This window comes from Oncorhynchus mykiss, chromosome 19, assembly GCF_013265735.2.
Source record: "Oncorhynchus mykiss isolate Arlee chromosome 19, USDA_OmykA_1.1, whole genome shotgun sequence".
Classification (NCBI taxonomy): domain Eukaryota; kingdom Metazoa; phylum Chordata; class Actinopteri; order Salmoniformes; family Salmonidae; genus Oncorhynchus; species Oncorhynchus mykiss.
The window spans coordinates 64,929,839-64,949,980 of NC_048583.1; the positions used below are offsets into that span (position 1 = coordinate 64,929,839).

A 20,142-nucleotide genomic window follows, 5' to 3' on the forward strand; every position below is an offset into this window, starting at 1 on the left:
TTAACTACTATTATTAACTACTATTATTAACTACTATTATTAACTACTATTATTAACTACTATTATTAACTACTATTATTAACTAACTATTATTAACTACTATTATTAACTACTATTATTAACTACTATTATTAACTACTATTATTAACTACTATTATTAACTACTATTATTAACTACTATTATTAATTAACGAAAAGCAAAACAATCTAAAAAACAACACATTCTTCAGTAAAAAGGTAATTCTAACAACTGTCTGAAATGCCCTAAAAGGCATCAATTCCTCCCATTTTAAAGTGCATCGTAGATCATTCAACACGGCCCCCCCAGAACAACTGAAAGCAGATATACCCAACTCAGTGTAGATGGAAAGGGTCTGTAGAGTTATTAGAAAAAGGTCTAGTATCTCATTAAAAGACTGAAGTTTATGCAAGAGGGCTTTATAAACAAAAAAAAAAAAGAGTGTAATGATCTACAGACCCTTGAGACATTTTCTCCATTTTGTTGTGTTACAAAGTGAGATTAAAATAGATGTTGTTTTTAAATTGTCAACGATCTACACAAAATACTCTAAAGTCCTGTCAAGTCGGTTGTTGATCATGGCTAGAAAGCCATTTTCAAGTCTTGCCATAGATGTAAGCCGATTTAAGTCAAAACTGTAACTCCGCCAATCTGGAACATTCCCTGTCTTCTTGGTAAACAACTGCAGTGTAGATTTGGCCTTGTGTTTTAGGTTATTGTCCTGTTGAAAGATGAATTCATCTCCCAGTGTCTGGTGGAAAGCAGACTGAACCAGGTTTTCTTCTAGGATTTTGTCTGTAAGCCTGTGCTTACAGTATAGTATTGTGGAGTAACTACACTGTTGTTGATCCATCCTCAGTTGTCTCCTATCACAGCCATTAAACTATGTAACTGTTTTAAAGTCACCATTGGCTTCATGGTGAAATCCCAGAGCGGTTCCCTTCCTGACTAAAAATGTTTAATTTATAAATGTAGAACATTTTCTACTAACAAAATTCCACTTTAACATTATGGGGTATTGTGTGTGTGTGTGTAGACCTAATTTTAATCCATTTTAAATTCAGGCTTCAACAACTAAATGTGTAAAAAGTCAAGGGGTGTGAATACCTTCTGAAGGCACTGTACCAAAAACTTCCAAGAGAGGGCCAGCCTACTTTCTGAAACAATGTAAATAGTCTGGGTAGTCATTTGATGAATTGTTCAGCAGTCTTATGGCTTGGGGGGTAGAAGCTGTTAAGGAGCCTTTTGGACCTAGACTTGGCGCTCCGGTACCGCTTGCCATGTGGTACTAGAGCCAACAGTCTATGACTGGGGTCACTGGAGTCTTTGACTATTTTTAGGGCCTTCCTCTGACACCGCCTGGTATATAGGTCCTGGATGGCAGGAAGCTTGGCCCCAGTGATGTACTGGGCCGTACACACTACCCTCTGTAGCGCCTTACGGTCGGTCGGACGCCGAGCAGTTGCCATACCAGGCGGTGATGCAACCGGTGAGGATCAGGACGACGAGGGCAATCTAATCGGCCATAACAAAGCATAGTACGCTATGTGTCCCATGGCGTCAATACAGTGGCAGCAGGCATTTACACTGAACACAAAAATAAACACAACAAGTATTGGTCCCATGTTTCATGAGCTGAAATAAAAGATCCCAGAAATGTTCCATACTGCACAAAAAGCTTATTTCAGTCAAATGTTTTGCACAAGATAATCCATCCACAACAGGTGTGGCATATCAAGATGCTGATTTAACCGTATGATCATTACACAGGTGCACCTTGTGCTGGGGGACAATAGACTGTTCTCTCAGCTTGATTAAAAATGGCGCCGACAGAGAAGTGCCTCGATTCTAGTCGTTCGGAAACTGTGCAGTATTTAGTTAAATATATTATTTCTTACATTGTTAGCCCAGAAAACCTTACATGTTATTACAAACATAACTATTGGATATCAGAGAGACTAAATTAGACTGAATGCTGCATATTGTTAGGTTAGATTACTGGTTAGATATTACTGCACTGTCGGGAGCTAGAAGCACAAGCATTTCACTACACTCGCATTAACATCTGCTAACCATGTGACCAATAACATCTGCTAACCATGTGTATGTGACCAATAACATCTGCTAACCATGTGTATGTGACCAATAACATCTGCTAACCATGTGTATGTGAACAATAACATCTGCTAACCATGTGTATGTGACCAATAACATCTGCTAACCATGTGTATGTGACCAATAACATCTGCTAACCATGTGACCAATAACATCTGCTAACCATGTGACCAATAACATGTGCTAAACATGTGACCAATAACATCTGCTAACCATGTGACCAATAACATCTGCTAACCATGTGACCAATAACATGTGCTAAACATGTGACCAATAACATCTGCTAACCATGTGTATGTAACCAATAACATCTGCTAACCATGTGACCAATAACATGTGCTAAACATGTGACCAATAGCATCTGCTAACCATGTGTATGTGACCAATAACATCTGCTAACCATGTGACCAATAACATCTGCTAACCATGTGTATGTGACCAATAACATCTGCTAACCATGTGTATGTGACCAATAACATCTGCTAGCCATGTGTATGTGACCAATAACATCTGCTAACCATGTGACCAATAACATGTGCTAAACATGTAACCAATAACATCTGCTAACCATGTGTATGTAACCAATAACATCTGCTAACCATGTGTATGTAACCAATAACATCTGCTAACCATGTGACCAATAACATGTGCTAAACATGTGACCAATAACATCTGCTAACCATGTGTATGTGACCAATAACATCTGCTAACCATGTGACCAATAACATGTGCTAAACATGTAACCAATAACATCTGCTAACCATGTGTATGTGACCAATACAATTTGATTTGAATACAAGGCCACTAAATAGTGCCGTTTTGTTACACAACACAATGCCACAGATGTCTCAGGTTTTGAGGGAGCTTGCAATTGGAATGCTGACTGTAGGAATGTCCACCAGAGCTGTTGCCAGAGAACTAAGCCGCCTTTAAAGAATTTGGCATAACGTCCAACCGGCCTCACAACTACAGATCATGTGTAACCACGCTAGCCCAGGACCTCCACATCCGGCTTCTTCACCTGATGTCACAATTGTGAACAGAGTGCCCCATAGTGGCGGTGGGGTTATGGTATGGGCAGACATAAACTACCGACAATTAACACAATTGCATTTTATCAAAGGTCAATTTGAATGCAGAGATACTGTAGCGACAATCAGTGTGGCCACTATCCATAATACACAAGCATTAACTCCTCGGGGTGGCAGGGTAGCCTAGTGGTTAGAGCGTTGGACTAGTAACCGAAAGATTGCAAGATCAAATCCCCGAAATGACAAGGCAGTTAACCCACTGTTCCCCTGAACAAGGCAGTTGACCCGCTGTTCCCCTGAACAAGGCAGTTAACCCACTGTTCCCCTGAACAAGGCAGTTAACCCGCTGTTCCCCTGAACAAGGCAGTTAACCCGCTGTTCCCCTGAACAAGGCAGTTAACCCGCTGTTCCCCTGAACAAGGCAGTTAACCCACTGTTCCCCTGAACAAGGCAGCTAACCCACTGTTCCCCTGAACAAGGCAGTTAACCCGCTGTTCCCCTGAACAAGGCAGTTAACCCACTGTTCTCCTGAACAAGGCAGTTAACCCACTGTTCCCCTGAGCAAGGCAGTTAACCCACTGTTCCCCTGAACAAGGCAGTTAACCCGCTGTTCCCCTGAACAAGGCAGTTAACCCACTGTTCCCCCGAACAAGGCAGTTAACCCACTGTTCCCCCGAACAAGGCAGTTATAACCCACTGTTCCCCTGAACAAGGCAGTTAACCCACTGTTCCCCTGAACATGGCAGTTAACCCACTGTTCCCCTGAACAAGGCAGTTAACCCACTGTTCCCCTGAACAAGGCAGTTAACCCACTGTTCCCCTGAACAAGGCAGTTAACCCACTGTTCCCCTGAACAAGACAGTTAAACCCACTGTTCCCCTGAACAAGGCAGTTAACCCACTGTTCCCCTGAACATGGCAGTTAACCCACTGTTCCCCTGAACAAGGCAGTTAACCCACTGTTCCCCTGAACAAGGCAGTTAACCCACTGTTCCCCTGAACAAGGCAGTTAACCCACTGTTCCCCTGAACAAGGCAGTTAACCCACTGTTCCCCTGAACATGGCAGTTAACCCACTGTTCCCCTGAACAAGACAGTTAAACCCACTGTTCCCCTGAACAAGGCAGTTAACCCACTGTTCCCCTGAACATGGCAGTTAACCCACTGTTCCCCTGAACAAGGCAGTTAACCCACTGTTCCTAGGCCGTCATTGAAAATAATATTTTTTTTTCTTTAACTGACTTGACAAGTTAAATAAAGGTTTAAAAAAAATTAAAATAAGAATCTTCAGATACATTTTTCAGTGTTTTGGACACTACCTACACAGGAATAAGACCGACTAAAAGTGTTCACAAACAACTTTGGGATCAGAAATTTGCCTCAAGTCTTCCAACATGAGGTGTCTGGCTGTGTAGAGACTGGAGCCCAGGAGGCTAGCAGGGCAGGGAGGAAATCTTGGTAGCGCCAGCTATCTACAGCCATAGAATAACATATTAGAACAGCCTGGGACGATGGATGGCTGAACTGAGGAGAAGGATGGGGGGGGGTGGGGACTGGCTGAACTGAGGAGAAGGATGGGGGGGGTGGGGACTGGCTGAACTGAGGAGAAGGATGGGGTGGTGGGGACTGGCTGAACTGAGGAGAAGGATGGGGTGGTGGGGACTGGCTGAACTGAGGAGAAGGATGGGGTGGTGGGGACTGGCTGAACTGAGGAGAAGGATGGGGGGGGGACTGGCTGAACTGAGGAGAAGGATGGGATGGGGGGGGACTGGCTGAACTGAGGAGAAGGATGGGATGGGGGGGGACTGGCTGAACTGAGGAGAAGGATGGGGTGGTGGGGACTGGCTGAACTGAGGAGAAGGATGGGGGGGTGGGGACTGGCTGAACTGAGGAGAAGGATGGGGGGGTGGGGACTGGCTGAACTAAGGAGAAGGATGGGGTGGTGGGGACTGGCTGAACTGAGGAGAAGGATGGGGGGGGACTGGCTGAACTGAGGAGAAGGATGGGGGTGGGGACTGGTTGAACTGAGGAGAAGGATGGGGTGGTGGGGGGGGGACTGGCTGAACTGAGGAGAAGGATGGGGGGGACTGGCTGAACTGAGGAGAAGGATGGGGGGGGTGACTGGCTGAACTGAGGAGAAGGATGGGGGGGGACTGGCTGAACTGAGGAGAAGGATGGGGGGGGGGACTGGCTGAACTGAGGAGAAGGATGGGGTGGTGGGGACTGGCTGAACTGAGGAGAAGGATGGGGGGGGGGGAGTGGCTGAACTGAGGAGAAGGATGGGGTGGTGGGGACTGGCTGAACTGAGGAGAAGGATGGGGGGGGGGACTGGCTGAACTGAGGAGAAGGATGGGATGGGGGGGGACTGGCTGAACTGAGGAGAAGGATGGGATGGGGGGGGACTGGCTGAACTGAGGAGAAGGATGGGGTGGTGGGGACTGGCTGAACTGAGGAGAAGGATGGGGGGGTGGGGACTGGCTGAACTGAGAAGGATGGGGGGGTGGGGACTGGCTGAACTGAGGAGAAGGATGGGGGGGTGGGGACTGGCTGAACTAAGGAGAAGGATGGGGTGGTGGGGACTGGCTGAACTGAGGAGAAGGATGGGGGGGGGACTGGCTGAACTGAGGAGAAGGATGGGGGTGGGGACTGGTTGAACTGAGGAGAAGGATGGGGTGGTGGGGGGGGGACTGGCTGAACTGAGGAGAAGGATGGGGGGGACTGGCTGAACTGAGGAGAAGGATGGGGGGGGGGGCTGGCTGAACTGAGCAAAAGGATGGGGGGGGACTGGCTGAACTGAGAAGGATGGGGGGGGGGACTGGCTGAACTGAGGAGAAGGATGGGGGGGGACTGACTGAACTGAGGAGAAGGATGGGGGGGGGGCTGGCTGAACTGAGGAGAAGGATGGGGGGTGGGGACTGGCTGAACTGAGGAGAAGGATGGGGTGGTGGGGACTGGCTGAACTGAGGAGAAGGATGGGGTGGTGGGGACTGGCTGAACTGAGGAGAAGGATGGGGGGGGACTGGCTGAACTGAGGAGAAGGATGGGGGGGGACTGGCTGAACTGAGGAGAAGGATGGGGGGGGGGACTGGCTGAACTGAGGAGAAGGATGGGGGGGGACTGGCTGAACTGAGGAGAAGGATAGGGGTGGGGACTGGCTGAACTGAGGAGAAGGATGGGGGGGGACTGGCTGAACTGAGGAGAAGGATGGGGGGAGGACTGGCTGAACTGAGGAGAAGGATGGGGGGGAGGACTGGCTGAACTGAGGAGAAGGATGGGGGGGGACTGGCTGAACTGAGGAGAAGGATAGGGGTGGGGACTGGCTGAACTGAGGAGAAGGATAGGGGTGGGGACTGGCTGAACTGAGGAGAAGGATGGGGGGGGACTGGCTGAACTGAGGAGAAGGATGGGGGGGAGGACTGGCTGAACTGAGGAGAAGGATGGGGGGGAGGACAGGCTGAACTGAGGAGAAGGATGGGGGGGGACTGGCTGAACTGAGGAGAAGGATAGGGGTGGGGACTGGCTGAACTGAGGAGAAGGATGGGGGGGACTGGCTGAACTGAGGAGAAGGAGGAGGGGGGGGCTGGCTGAACTGAGGAGAAGGATGGGGGGGGGGACTGGCTGAACTGAGGAGAAGGATGGGGGAGGACTGGCTGAACTGAGGAGAAGGATGGGGGGGGGACTGGCTGAACTGAGGAGAAGGATGGGGGGGGACTGGCTGAACTGAGGAGAAGGATGGGGGGGGGGACTGGCTGAACTGAGGAGAAGGATGGAGGGGGGGACTGGCTGAACTGAGGAGAAGGATGGGGGGGGACTGGCTGAACTGAGGAGAAAAAGGGGGGGGACTGGCTGAACTGAGGAGAAGGATGGGGGGGGACTGGCTGAACTGAGGAGAAGGATGGGGGGGGGGACTGGCTGAACTGAGGAGAAGGATGGGGGGGGGGACTGGCTGAACTGAGGAGAAGGATGGGGGGGGACTGGCTGAACTGAGGAGAAAAAGGGGGGGGACTGGCTGAACTGAGGAGAAGGAGGGGGGGGACTGGCTGAACTGAGGAGAAGGATGGGGGGGGGGGACTGGCTGAACTGAGGAGAAGGATGGGGGGACTGGCTGAACTGAGGAGAAGGATGGAGGGGGGGGGGGGACTGGCTGAACTGAGGAGAAGGGGGGGGGGGGGCTGGCTGAACTGAGGAGAAGGATGGGGGGAGGACTGGCTGAACTGAGGAGAAGGATGGGGGGAGGACTGGCTGAACTGAGGAGAAGGATGGGGGGGGACTGGCTGAACTGAGGAGAAGGAGGGGGGGGGAATGGCTGAACTGAGGAGAAGGATGGGGGGGGGGACTGGCTGAACTGAGGAGAAGGATGGGGGGGGGACTGGCTGAACTGAGGAGAAGGATGGGGGGGGCTGGCTGAACTGAGGAGAAGGATGGGGGGGACTGGCTGAACTGAGGAGAAGGATGGGGGGGGGGGACTGGCTGAACTGAGGAGAAGGAGGGGGGGGGGACTGGCTGAACTGAGGAGAAGGATGGGGGGGGGGGGACTGGCTGAACTGAGGAGAAGGATGGGGGGGACTGGCTGAACTGAGGAGAAGGATGGGGGGGGACTGGCTGAACTGAGGAGAAGGATGGGGGGGGGGACTGGCTGAACTGAGGAGAAGGATGGAGGGGGGGGGGACTGGCTGAACTGAGGAGAAGGATGGAGGGGGGGGACTGGCTGAACTGAGGAGAAGGATGGGGGGGGGGACTGGCTGAACTGAGGAGAAGGAGGGGGGGGGGCTGGCTGAACTGAGGAGAAGGAGGGGGGGGAGGACTGGCTGAACTGAGGAGAAGGATGGGGGGACTGGCTGAACTGAGGAGAAGGATGGGGGGGACTGGCTGAACTGAGGAGAAGGATGGGGGGGACTGGCTGAACTGAGGAGAAGGATAGGGGGGACTGGCTGAACTGAGGAGAAGGATGGGGGGGGACTGGCTGAACTGAGGAGAAGGATGGGGGGGACTGGCTGAACTGAGGAGAAGGATGGGGGGGACTGGCTGAACTGAGGAGAAGGATGGGGGGGACTGGCTGAACTGAGGAGAAGGATGGGGGGGGACTGGCTGAACTGAGGAGAAGGATGGGGGGGGACTGGCTGAACTGAGGAGAAGGATGGGGGGGGGGACTGGCTGAACTGAGGAGAAGGATGGGGGGGGGGACTGGCTGAACCCAGGGGGAGATCCAAGGTCTTAGAGTAAGCATTAATAGCAAATATCAGACAAATTATCAGACTATGTACTATGTGTGTGTGTGTGTGTGATGAGCATGACCGTGAATATAGAGATGTGTGGACATAACGCTTGGCCGATTCTCTTCCCGTCCAGCCTCCTGCCAAAACCACACGATTGGTCGGCTCAATGTAAACGAGGAAATTGCTGTTTGAATTGAAACCTCCGTAGCTTGGAGCCTTCATTTCCCCTCTCAGACTGTTACTTCTGCATTCCAACGATGCAGACGGAAGACAAAGAGTCTTTAAAAACAAAAAAAAAGACTTCATTTGCATCTTCTTTTGTCTGAAAAAGGCCTTTAGCAAAGCGGACACGTTCAGGGCAAAACAGACGGCTCCACATTATGTTCCCCAGGTCACCTGTACTCAAACTGACAACACAGCATGTCCTGGGTTGGGTTGTCCTCAGTTGGTTGAGTATGGTGCTTGCAATGGCAGGACAGTGGGTTCGATTCCCTGGACAACCCATATGAAAACGTGTGTGTACGGTTGAACTAATTCGGGATAAAAGCATCTGCTAAAATGGGATATATTTATTATATATTAACTGTAAGATATAAAATGACACTGAGGACGAGAAAAAAAAATAATGAAACATTGTTTTTAGAAAAGAGAGTGATTGTGGATGAGAGAGCTAACAAGGAGTCCCTGTCTAAAATACAATCCCCTCAAAACTCATCTCACCTACCGGATAGGAACATCAAACCGGAATCTTACTGCCCCCTGCTGGACGACAGGGGTATTACAACCAAACTGTTATCAACAGCCCTGCTGGACGACAGGGGTATTACAACCAACCTGTTATCAACAGCCCTGCTGGACGACAGGGGTTTTACAACCAATCTGGACGACAGGGGTATTATTGCCTCCTCCAACCACTAGGCCACCCTGCCTCCTCCAACCACTAGGCCACCCTGCCTCCTCCAACCACTAGGCCACCCTGCCTCCTCCAACCACTAGGCCACCCTGCCTCCTCCAACCACTAGGCCACCCTGCCTCCTCCAACCACTAGGCCACCCTGCCTCCTCCAACCACTAGGCCACCCTGCCTCCCCCAACCACTAGGCCACCCTGCCTCCTCCAACCACTAGGCCACCCTGCCTCCTCCAACCACCAGGCCACCTGCCTCCCCAAAACAGATGTGAAGTGCCTAGTCCACGTAATCGCCCCCCAGATTGGATTCTAATGTCACACGGGTCTGTCCGTTCCCCTCCCCATCTGATTTGTTACATATGTGATATTAGACTGGAGGATGAGCATTACAGAGTGAACAGTAGGATTTTAGGTGGTCATATCTAGTGGTCCTGCAGATGGCAGTATTGCAGTTTAATCACGAGTCCAGAGGACTCATATCAACAGTATTAAGGGAGTAACACTGGGCTGTATCAGTATCTGATGGAGAATTACTTCTATTTGATAAAGTCATGTCAAGTCACCACAGAAGGCACACAGTACTACGTAGAGCCATGACTACATGGAACTCTATTCCACAGTACTACGTAGAGCCATGACTACATGGAACTCTATTCCACAGTACTACGTAGAGCCATGACTACATGGAACTCTATTCCACAGTACTACATAGAGCCATGACTACATGGAACTCTATTCCACAGTACTACATAGAGCTACGACTACATGGAACTCTATTCCACAGTACTACATAGAGCCAAGACCACATGGAACTCTATTCCACAGTACTACATAGAGCCAAGACCACATGGAACTCTATTCCACAGTACTACATAGAACCATGACTACATGGAACTCTATTCCACAGTACTACATAGAGACATGACTACATGGAACTCTATTCCACAGTACTACATAGAGCCAAGACCACATGGAACTCTATTCCACATCAAGGAACTCATGCCAGCTGTAAAATTAGATTTAAAAAAACATATATATTTTTTTTAAAACACCTTATTGGAGAGCGGGGACTGTGAAGCAACAAACATTGGCACAGACACACACACGATAGCATACGCACTACACACACACGCATACACATGGATTTAGTACTGTATATATGTGGTAGTGGTGGAGGAGGGGCCTGAGGACACACAGTCAATGTATTGTAATGTTTTTAAAATTGTATAAACTGCCTTCATTTTGCTGGAACCCAGGAAGAGTAGCTGCTGCCTTGGCAGGAACTAATGGGGATCAATAATAAACCCCAGGAAGAGTAGCTGCTGCCTTGGCAGGAACTAATAGGGATCCATAATAAACCCCAGGAAGAGTAGCTGCTGCCTTGGCAGGAACTAATGGGGATCCATAATAAACCACAGGAAGAGTAGCTGCTGCCTTGGCAGGAACTAATGGGGATCCACAATAAACCCCAGGAAGAGTAGCTGCTGCCTTGACAGGAACTAATGGGGATCCATAATAAACCACAGGAAGAGTAGCTGCTGCCCTGGCAGGAACTAATGGGGATCCATAATAAACCCCAGGAAGAGTAGCTGCTGCCTTGGCAGGAACTAATGGGGATCCATAATAAACCCCAGGAAGAGTAGCTGCTGCCTTGACAGGAACTAATGGGGATCAATAATAAACCCCAGGAAGAGTAGCTGCTGCCTTGGCAGGAACTAATAGGGATCCATAATAAACCCCAGGAAGAGTAGCTGCTGCCTTGGCAGGAACTAATGGGGATCCATAATAAACCCCAGGAAGAGTAGCTGCTGCCTTGGCAGGAACTAATGGGGATCCATAATAAACCCCAGGAAGAGTAGCTGCTGCCTTGGCAGGAACTAATAGGGATCCATAATAAACCCCAGGAAGAGTAGCTGCTGCCTTGGCAGGAACTAATGGGTATCCATAATAAACCCCAGGAAGAGTAGCTGCTGCCTTGACAGGAACTAATAGGGATCCATAATAAACCCCAGGAAGAGTAGCTGCTACCTTGGCAGGAACTAATGGGTATCCATAATAAACCCCAGGAAGAGTAGCTGCTGCCTTGACAGGAACTAATAGGGATCCATAATAAACCCCAGGAAGAGTAGCTGCTGCCTTGGCAGGAACTAATGTGGATCCCTAATAAATACAAATGATCATTTTCTGTAGACTTCTATAGGAAGTCTAACATAGCTATAGCCTACATCCATTCACATCAGACAGTGTCCTAATGTCCTAACCTACTAATGCATATGGCACTTTGTATGGTACACCCTCAATTCACGATCAACCCCATTAACCACCTTGGTCCTATTCCATATGTCGCCATGGCTTGCAGGCCACTGAGGTGAAAGCCTGGTGGTGCCTACCCATGAAGCGACTACGCCCCCTCCTGGTGGGGAGATGTTAGCCTACACTATCACTAGTTGGCTGTATTCTTATGCCTACAGCGTTCTAAAGGCTATGCCTTATAATAATCATCCACTTCATCACATGAGTTTTGAATCGAGCAACAAGGAAAGGAACAGTTTTTTTCTCAACAAAAAAAAGTATTGACACGAAGTGGGTTCGAACCCATGGTTAAAGTACACTATGGACTTGGAGTCAAACACTTCAGCAGTGGGCCACTATGGACTTGGAGTCAAACACTTCAGCAGTGGGCCACTATGGACTTGGAGTCAAACACTTCAGCAGTGGGCCACTATGGTATTGGAGTCAAACACTTCAGCAGTGGGCCACTATGGACTTGGAGTCAAACACTTCAGCAGTGGGCCACTATGGACTTGGAGTCAAACACTTCAGCAGTGGGCCACTATGGACTTGGAGTCAAACACTTCAGCAGTGGGCCACTATGGTATTGGAGTCAACCACTTCAGCAGTGGGCCACTATGGTCTTGGAGTCAACCACTTCAGCAGTGGGCCACTATGGTCTTGGTCAACCACTTCAGCAGTGGGCCACTATGGACTTGGTCAACCACTTCAGCAGTGGGCCACTATGGTCTTGGAGTCAACCACTTCAGCAGTGGGCCACTATGGTCTTGGTCAACCACTTCAGCAGTGGGCCACTATGGACTTGGAGTCAAACACTTCAGCAGTGGGCCACTATGGTATTGGAGTCAACCACTTCAGCAGTGGGCCACTATGGTCTTGGTCAACCACTTCAGCAGTGGGCCACTATGGACTTGGAGTCAAACACTTCAGCAGTGGGCCACTATGGTCTTGGTCAACCACTTCAGCAGTGGGCCACTATGGTCTTGGAGTCAACCACTTCAGCAGTGGGCCACTATGGTCTTGGTCAACCACTTCAGCCACCTAAAAGTGATGGTGATCATGGCTGATATTTGACAAAGGCTCTTTGCTTTTCTTTTCACGATGCATGATAAATGTCCATATTTCATCCGTAAAACCACATGGTTTTCGTTAAACCCGCAGTAACATCTGCACGTGACCAATAAACGTGATAAACAGATAATGTGGCAGTTGTTTCATACATGTGAAAATGTCTAACATTAGTAGTAGTCTTGCCAAGGATCAATGTTGGCACACAACATTCTGTTACAGACCAAAAGGAACAAACGCAAACCTTGAATTTCTAGGTTTAAAATATCCCTCTAGTGGTTGGTGGTTTTACCTATTTTAAGAAATACCATTGGTTGGTGGATATAAAGTCTAAACTCTTTGATAGGCTGATTAAAATTGTAAAAAAAAAAAAATGGTTTCAGAACATAAATCACTGTCACCTGGCGAGGTTAGCACAGGGCTAATGTTAGCTATGTTATCTTATGGGACCAGCTATAATTTAGCATTCTCTCCCGTGCAAGTTGAGCGACAATTTCTTTTAAATTAGAAAAATTAGTTTACATTTAAAAATGGCTGCTTATGTTCGCAAGTACGGCCCCATCATTTTCACGTTCCAACCATAACACGCCGAGTAGTCCAAATAGAACACGAAGTGGCATTCAGTCTGTAGACGACAAAACATAGCCAACAGTAAGTCATTGGTTAATATTGCATCGTAAGTGTGAAGTAGACTACACAAAAACTTGAAACAAAAAAGAAGTAGCAAGTCTGGAGACAAACAATATGGCGTAAAGTCATTTAAGCATAGCCATTATCTAATACCAGAAAGGCAGGATATGAATCTACATACTGCTGAGCCACGGGAAAGAAACTATAACAAGGGAACATAAGTACCCATATCAATGGGGATGTCAGTCCAGTTGAGGGCACACTTCTGAGTGCAGACCCCTTCCTCGTTGAGCACCACCGTGAGGTCATCCTGGCCCACCGCCACCTTCCCATCAGCCAGGGGAACCACCAGGGGCTCCAGCTGCTTCCCCGTGGGGAAGAGCTCCTTGATGGAGCCACGGCCATCCATCTGGAGGATAACAGAGGAGAGGTCTGAGGATACAAGAGGGGTAAAAACACACAACCTCCTTCTATCCACTCCTGTCCTGATTCGGAGCTGAAACAACTGACCAGGTGAAAGCTAATTATAAGCTTCTACCATACCATTGTTAACTTGTCAAGTCTTCTCCGATCAGTGCGGACGAAGAGGGTAAATTGAGAAAGAGGTCAAAGCCCCTCTTCAGAATAATAGCTCGTATAGATAATATATCATATTAGAAGATGTCTCCCACAGGTTCACATGAAATCCACACACAGTGTTTCCTGTTTTGTGCCCCACTGACCCGGATGAGGTAGTAGTCTCTCTTGAAGCCTACACAGATGGAGTTCTCACACCAGGCCATGGACTTCGGGATGTCTGGAGCAGAAAAGTCCCCCTGAAAGACAAACAAACAACACTTATTGGTTAATACTTATTGGTTAACAAAATCCTTCTAAATGTGAGGTCTGCATTTTCCTCAATCGTTCCCATGTTCTCTGGTAAGAGTCTGTCCACTCACACGCCCATCTTGAAGGCCTGGAATTTCGTGATTTTATGGGTAAGGTCATTTGGCCTTCAAGAGGAGCCCAATCTGCCAGGCCACCTGCCAGGCCACCGAGGCCACCTGCCAGGCCACCGAGGCCACCTGCCAGGCCACCGAGGCCACCTGCCAGGCCACCGAGGCCATTAACCAAAATAGCCAACTTAAATTGATTTGAAAAACACTAGCTATTCTGTTAAGAAAAACTTAAGTGTATGTAAATGCCCATAAATAAAGATCCTGTCAAGCTCTGTCAGGTTGGACGGGGAGCATCGCTGCAAGGTTGGACAGGGAGCATCGCTGCAAGGTTGGACAGGGAGCATCGCTGCAAGGTTGGACAGGGAGCATCGCTGCAAGGTTGGACAAGGAGCATCGCTGCAAGGTTGGACAGGGAGCATCGCTGCAAGGTTGGACAGGGAGCATCGCTGCAAGGTTGGACAGGGAGCATCGCTGCAAGGTTGGACGGGGACTCCCTGTCTCACCTGTAGCTCATAGAACTTCCTGTCTCACCTGTAGCTCGTAGAACTCCCTGTCTCACCTGTAGCTCATAGAACTCCCTGTCTCACCTGTAGCTCATAGAACTCCCTGTCTCACCTGTAGCTCATAGAACTCCCTGTCTCACCTGTAGCTCGTAGAACTCCCTGTCTTACCTGTAGCTCATAGAACTCCCTGTCTTACCTGTAGCTCATAGAACTCCCTGTCTCACCTGTAGCTCGTAGAACTCCCTGTCTCACCTGTAGCTCGTAGAACTCCCTGTCTCACCTGTAGCTCGTAGAACTCCCTGTCTCACCTGTAGCTCGTAGAACTCCCTGTCCTTCCAGTAGTACAACTGAAGCTTCTTCTTCACTGCAACACACATCCTCAGCTGGGCCTCTCCTGAAGGGGACAGCTGCAGGAAGAAGTAGAAGAAGAAGACGAAACAGAAATTTGTGATACAATTTCACAGATTTGACAGGGAATATCTTTACAGGAGCTACAGATAAATACAATGAACTGGTTCGCATCAAGACATTTACAAACTATGTCTCCGTTACCAGAGGTATATTTTACCTGCAGGTCACAGGCGAAGAGCGTTGCCCCTTTGGCCTTGGAGACCACAGTAATCTGCTGAAAGGTCAATAGGTCGTGGACATGGATGTTGTTCTCTGTAGAGAGAGGAACACACATGCAGACACACACGTACGCATGCACACAGACACACACAAACAGACAATATTTAAAACAACCTTTGACCTATGGATTACTGAGATAACCAAACCTCATTGTTCATGTGAACAATATGGCCGTTTGTTTGCTGAGGAAAATGTTTTACCTAGTAGACTGATGAGGATCTTGTACTGTGAGACAATGAAGAGCTGCGAGGAACAGAAGAAAGAGACCAGAGGTGGTGAAACTGAGATGGTGACAATGGTAACCTGAGTGAGTGTCAGTCTGTGAAGTCACCAACTCCTTGTCAGTCAAGGGCAGAAACGGAGTTGGCCATAGCACATCACAGATCTGGGACAACAGTGGCACCTAGATGTGGTCTCAATCTACGCTACTTTTTGTTATTTGTAATTCCTGTCACATCAACAGAATGTGAAGTGTGCCTACATTTTTTTATTTTTTATTTTACCTTTATTTAACTAGGCAAGTCAGTTAAGAACAAATTCTTATTTTCAATGACGGGTTAACTGCCTGTTCAGGGGCAGAACGACAGATTTGTTCCTTGTCAGCTCGGGGGTTTGAACTTGCAACCTTCCGGTTACTAGTCCAACGCTCTAACCACTAGGCTACCCTGCCGCCCACATTACCAGAGACAAGTCACTGAAAGGGGTCCTCTTGGGACAGTGCCTTAAAAGCCTGGAGGGGGGGGGGACAGAGAGAGAGAGAGAGAGAGAGACCTCCCAGCCCCCTCCGTCCTCACTTCATCTGCCTACCTGCTGGATCTTCTTGGAGAAGTTCTTGTTGGATTTCTCCAGAGTCACCTCAAACCTGTTGGTACCTACGAGGAAGAAAGAGAGAGCGGATATGTTTCCTTGTTTGAGACATCTGCTACAAGATGGAGGTAATAACACTGGCAACTATTGCACACCGAAGCCAACAATACACACACACACAAAAACAGGCTGAAAGCAGAGGTCTCTCTCTCATTCACCTGCATCCTTTTTGATTCTGTAGAGCAGCAGATGGCCTGGTTTGGTCCCAACTAGAAGCCAGTCCTCTGTGACGTGATAGGAAATAGAAGGACCTCAGCATGGTCATGTCTCAAACGGCACCCGTTTCCTTATGTAGTGCACTACTCTTGATAAGAACCAATAGGAATTAGGGTGCCATTTGGAACACACCCTATGAGGACATCACCTGGGAGCCATTAAAATACAATGCTATTCACTAAATATGACTTGGTCTCTAATAAATCTCTCTGTCATCGACAGGGTGGCCCAAGACAGGGTGACTTTGTTTACAATGATCTGTCCCCTCAAAACTCATCAAGCTATAAACTGGTAAAGATATCAGCTGGCTAACGTTAAAATGGTAAACAAACCAGCCAGCTAGAGTGGTCTTGTGTTGTTAGTTAGTTAAGATGATAGATAGATATAGATATATATATAGAGAGAGAGAGAGATGACAATATCAACTTACCCCAGGCCGCAAGGCAGTCAATCTGGAGAGGCAGTTTCTCCAGGATAGGTACCGGTTCGTAAGCGTCATGCATTGTGGAGCTTTCCTGCTAGCTATATGCTAATGTTTACTTAGCCAATCAGTATGACAATAAAAAAAACACTGTCACGTTGAGCAACGTTACAAGGCACCACTACAATATCATGTCTCCTCTCTCCACCACCCAGCCGATCAAACCGTTTATTTAATCCGTATTGGTGACTTGAAGATAATTCCTGTCACTTCGTTGAAGCCATGACATCCAAGCAAGTTAAATCCAAAAATTAATCACGAAGAAATTCGTCTATCCAGCTAGCTGAGTTAGCGTTAACAAACACACACAAATGCTAACGAAGCAAGCTAGCAAGCCAACTAAATTCCATATCCATCATCCCATTACTAGTCTTGACCCGATCACTTGATAAACTTACATTTTGACAAGAAAATCAGAAATGACTAGATAAATAATATTCGTGCAAATTACTCTGTTTGCTAAAATGTAAAATAAAAAAAGGCTAGCTAGCTGGCTGGCTAGTTCCGTCTGCTACAGACTCGGGTTCTGCAGACATGTGACTGAAGTCGGTACAACTCACCAGGGACGAATTAAAACAAGACGCACATTCACGATCCGTTAAGCACCGGGTCGAGGAGAGAATACCGTGCATTGATGTAGGAAGCTTGGGTGAACAACACGCAGGTCAATTCCATCTCAAATGAATACTATTTACATGTTGTATTCATTTTGTATAATAACGTGGGATTAATATAAATACACTTTAATCGCAGGATAAACAGCCAAAAGACATACAATAACCTTACAAATAAGAAATTACAATACAGACTCACCTTAATGTTGTCCTTATTTCCTGCTACAAAAACATACCAAACCCCTGGCTGCAATGCATGACAATCTAACAATACAAAACCATATAGTGTACAATAATAAATGACTAGTCCTGGACTGGCCACATATTACAGTTGAATAAATGACTAGTCCTGGACTGGCCACATATTACAGTTGAATAAATGACTAGTCCTAGACTGGCCACATATTACAGTTGAATAAATGACTAGTCCTAGACTGGCCACATATTACAGTTGAATAAATGACTAGTCCTAGACTGGCCACATATTGCAGTTGAATAAATGACTAGTCCTGGACTGGCCACATATTGCAGTTGAATAAATTATACCTAAAATGACCTTAGGTGGTGGCATAATACTGTGGCAGAATAGAGTGGCAGAATAGATTGAATATACTATGGCAGAATAGAGTGGCAGAATAGATTGAATAGAGTGGCAGAATTGAGTTGCAGAATAGATTGGCAGAATATATTGAATAGATTGGCAGAATAGATTGAATAGAGTGGCAGAATAGATTGGCAGAATAGATTGAATAGAGTGGCAGAATAGATTGGCAGAATAGATTGGCAGAATAGAGTGGCAGAATAGATTGGCAGAATAGATTGACAGAATAGATTGGCAGAATAGAGTGGCAGAATAGATTGGCAGAATAGATTGGCAGAGTAGATTGGCAGAATAGATTAAATAGAGAGTCAGAATAGATTGGCAGAATAGATTAAATAGATTGGCAGAATAGATTAAATAGAGAGTCAGAATAGATTGGCAGAATAGATTAAATAGAGTGGCAGAATAGATTGAATAGAGTGGCAGAATAGATTGAATAGAGTGGCAGAATAGATTGGCAGAATAGAGTAGCAGAATAGATTGAACAGAGTGGCAGAATAGTGTGGCAGAATAGATTGGCAGAATAGAGTGGCAGAATAGATTGAATAGAGTGGCAGAATAGATTGAATAGAGTGGCAGAATAGATTAAATAGAGAGGCAGAATAGATTGAATAGCGAGGCAGAATAGATTGAATAGAGTGGCAGAATAGATTGGCAGAATAGATTGAATAGAGTGGCAGAATATATTGGCAGAATAGAGTGGCAGAATAGATTGGCAGAATAGAGTGGCAGAATAGATTGAATAGAGTGGCAGCATAGATTGAATAGAGAGGCAGAATAGATTGAATAGAGTGGCAGAATAGATTGGCAGAATAGATTGAATAGCGTGGCAGAATAGATTGAATAGAGTGGCAGAATAGATTAAATAGAGTGGCAGAATATATTGGCAGAATAGAGTGGCAGAATAGATTGAATAGAGTGGCAGAATATATTGGCAGAATAGAGTGGCAGAATAGATTGAATAGCGTGGCAGAATAGATTGAATAGAGTGGCAGAATAGATTAAATAGAGTGGCAGAATATATTGGCAGAATAGAGTGGCAGAATAGATTAAATAGAGTGGCAGAATATATTGGCAGAATAGAGTGGCAGAATAGATTGAATAGAGTGGCAGAATATATTGGCAGAATAGAGTGGCAGAATAGATTGAATAGAGTGGCAGCATAGATTGAATAGAGAGGCAGAATAGATTGAATAGAGTGGCAGAATAGATTGGCAGAATAGAGTGGCAGAATAGATTGGCAGAATAGAGTGGCAGAATAGAGTGGCAGAATAGATTGAATAGAGTGGCAGAATAGATTGAATAGCGTGGCAGAATAGATTGAATAGAGTGGCAGAATAGATTGAATAGAATGGCAGAATAGATTAAATAGAGTGGCAGAATAGATTGAATAGAGTGGCAGAATAGATTGGCAGAATAGATTGAATAGAATGGCAGAATAGATTAAATAGAGTGGCAGAATAGATTGAATAGAGTGGCAGAATAGATTGGCAGAATAGATTGAATAGAATGGCAGAATAGATTAAATAGAGTGGCAGAATAGATTGAATAGAGTGGCAGAATAGATTGAATAGAATGGCAGAATAGATTAAATAGAGTGGCAGAATAGATTGAATAGAGTGGCAGAATAGATTCAATAGAGTGGCAGAATAGATTGAATAGAATGGCAGAATAGATTAAATAGAGTGGCAGAATAGATTGAATAGAGTGGCAGAATAGATTGAATAGAGTGGCAGAATAGATTGAATAGAATGGCAGAATAGATTAAATAGAATGGCAGAATAGATTGAATAGAGAGGCAGAATAGATTGAATAGAATGGCAGAATAGATTAAATAGAATGGCAGAATAGATTGAATAGAGAGGCAGAATAGATTGAATAGAGTGGCAGAATAGATTGAATAGAATGGCAGAATAGATTAAATAGAGTGGCAGAATAGATTGAATAGAATGGCAGAATAGATTAAATAGAGTGGCAGAATAGATTGAATAGAATGGCAGAATAGATTAAATAGA

At 46.7% G+C, this 20,142-nt stretch overlaps 1 protein-coding gene across 4 annotated transcripts in view; it reads right to left on the minus strand.

The window, feature by feature from the left end:
* The window catches only part of LOC110498297 (vam6/Vps39-like protein), a 58,013-nt gene extending 40,422 nt beyond the window's left edge, over positions 1 to 17,591 (minus strand). The window contains exons 1-9 of one of the 4 annotated variants that reach the window (XM_036955401.1): positions 17,473 to 17,591; positions 16,862 to 16,970; positions 16,374 to 16,439; positions 16,156 to 16,220; positions 15,549 to 15,591; positions 15,287 to 15,381; positions 15,027 to 15,125; positions 14,000 to 14,092; positions 13,503 to 13,686 (exon numbers count right to left, since the gene is read on the minus strand). In XM_036955401.1, the coding sequence (XP_036811296.1) occupies positions 13,503 to 13,686; positions 14,000 to 14,092; positions 15,027 to 15,125; positions 15,287 to 15,381; positions 15,549 to 15,591; positions 16,156 to 16,220; positions 16,374 to 16,439; positions 16,862 to 16,934 (718 nt within the window). In that variant the 5' untranslated portion in view covers positions 16,935 to 16,970; positions 17,473 to 17,591. The other 3 variants (XM_036955400.1, XM_036955399.1, XM_036955402.1) reach the window with 3 other exon arrangements.
* Between the last annotated feature and the right edge of the window lie 2,551 nt (positions 17,592 to 20,142).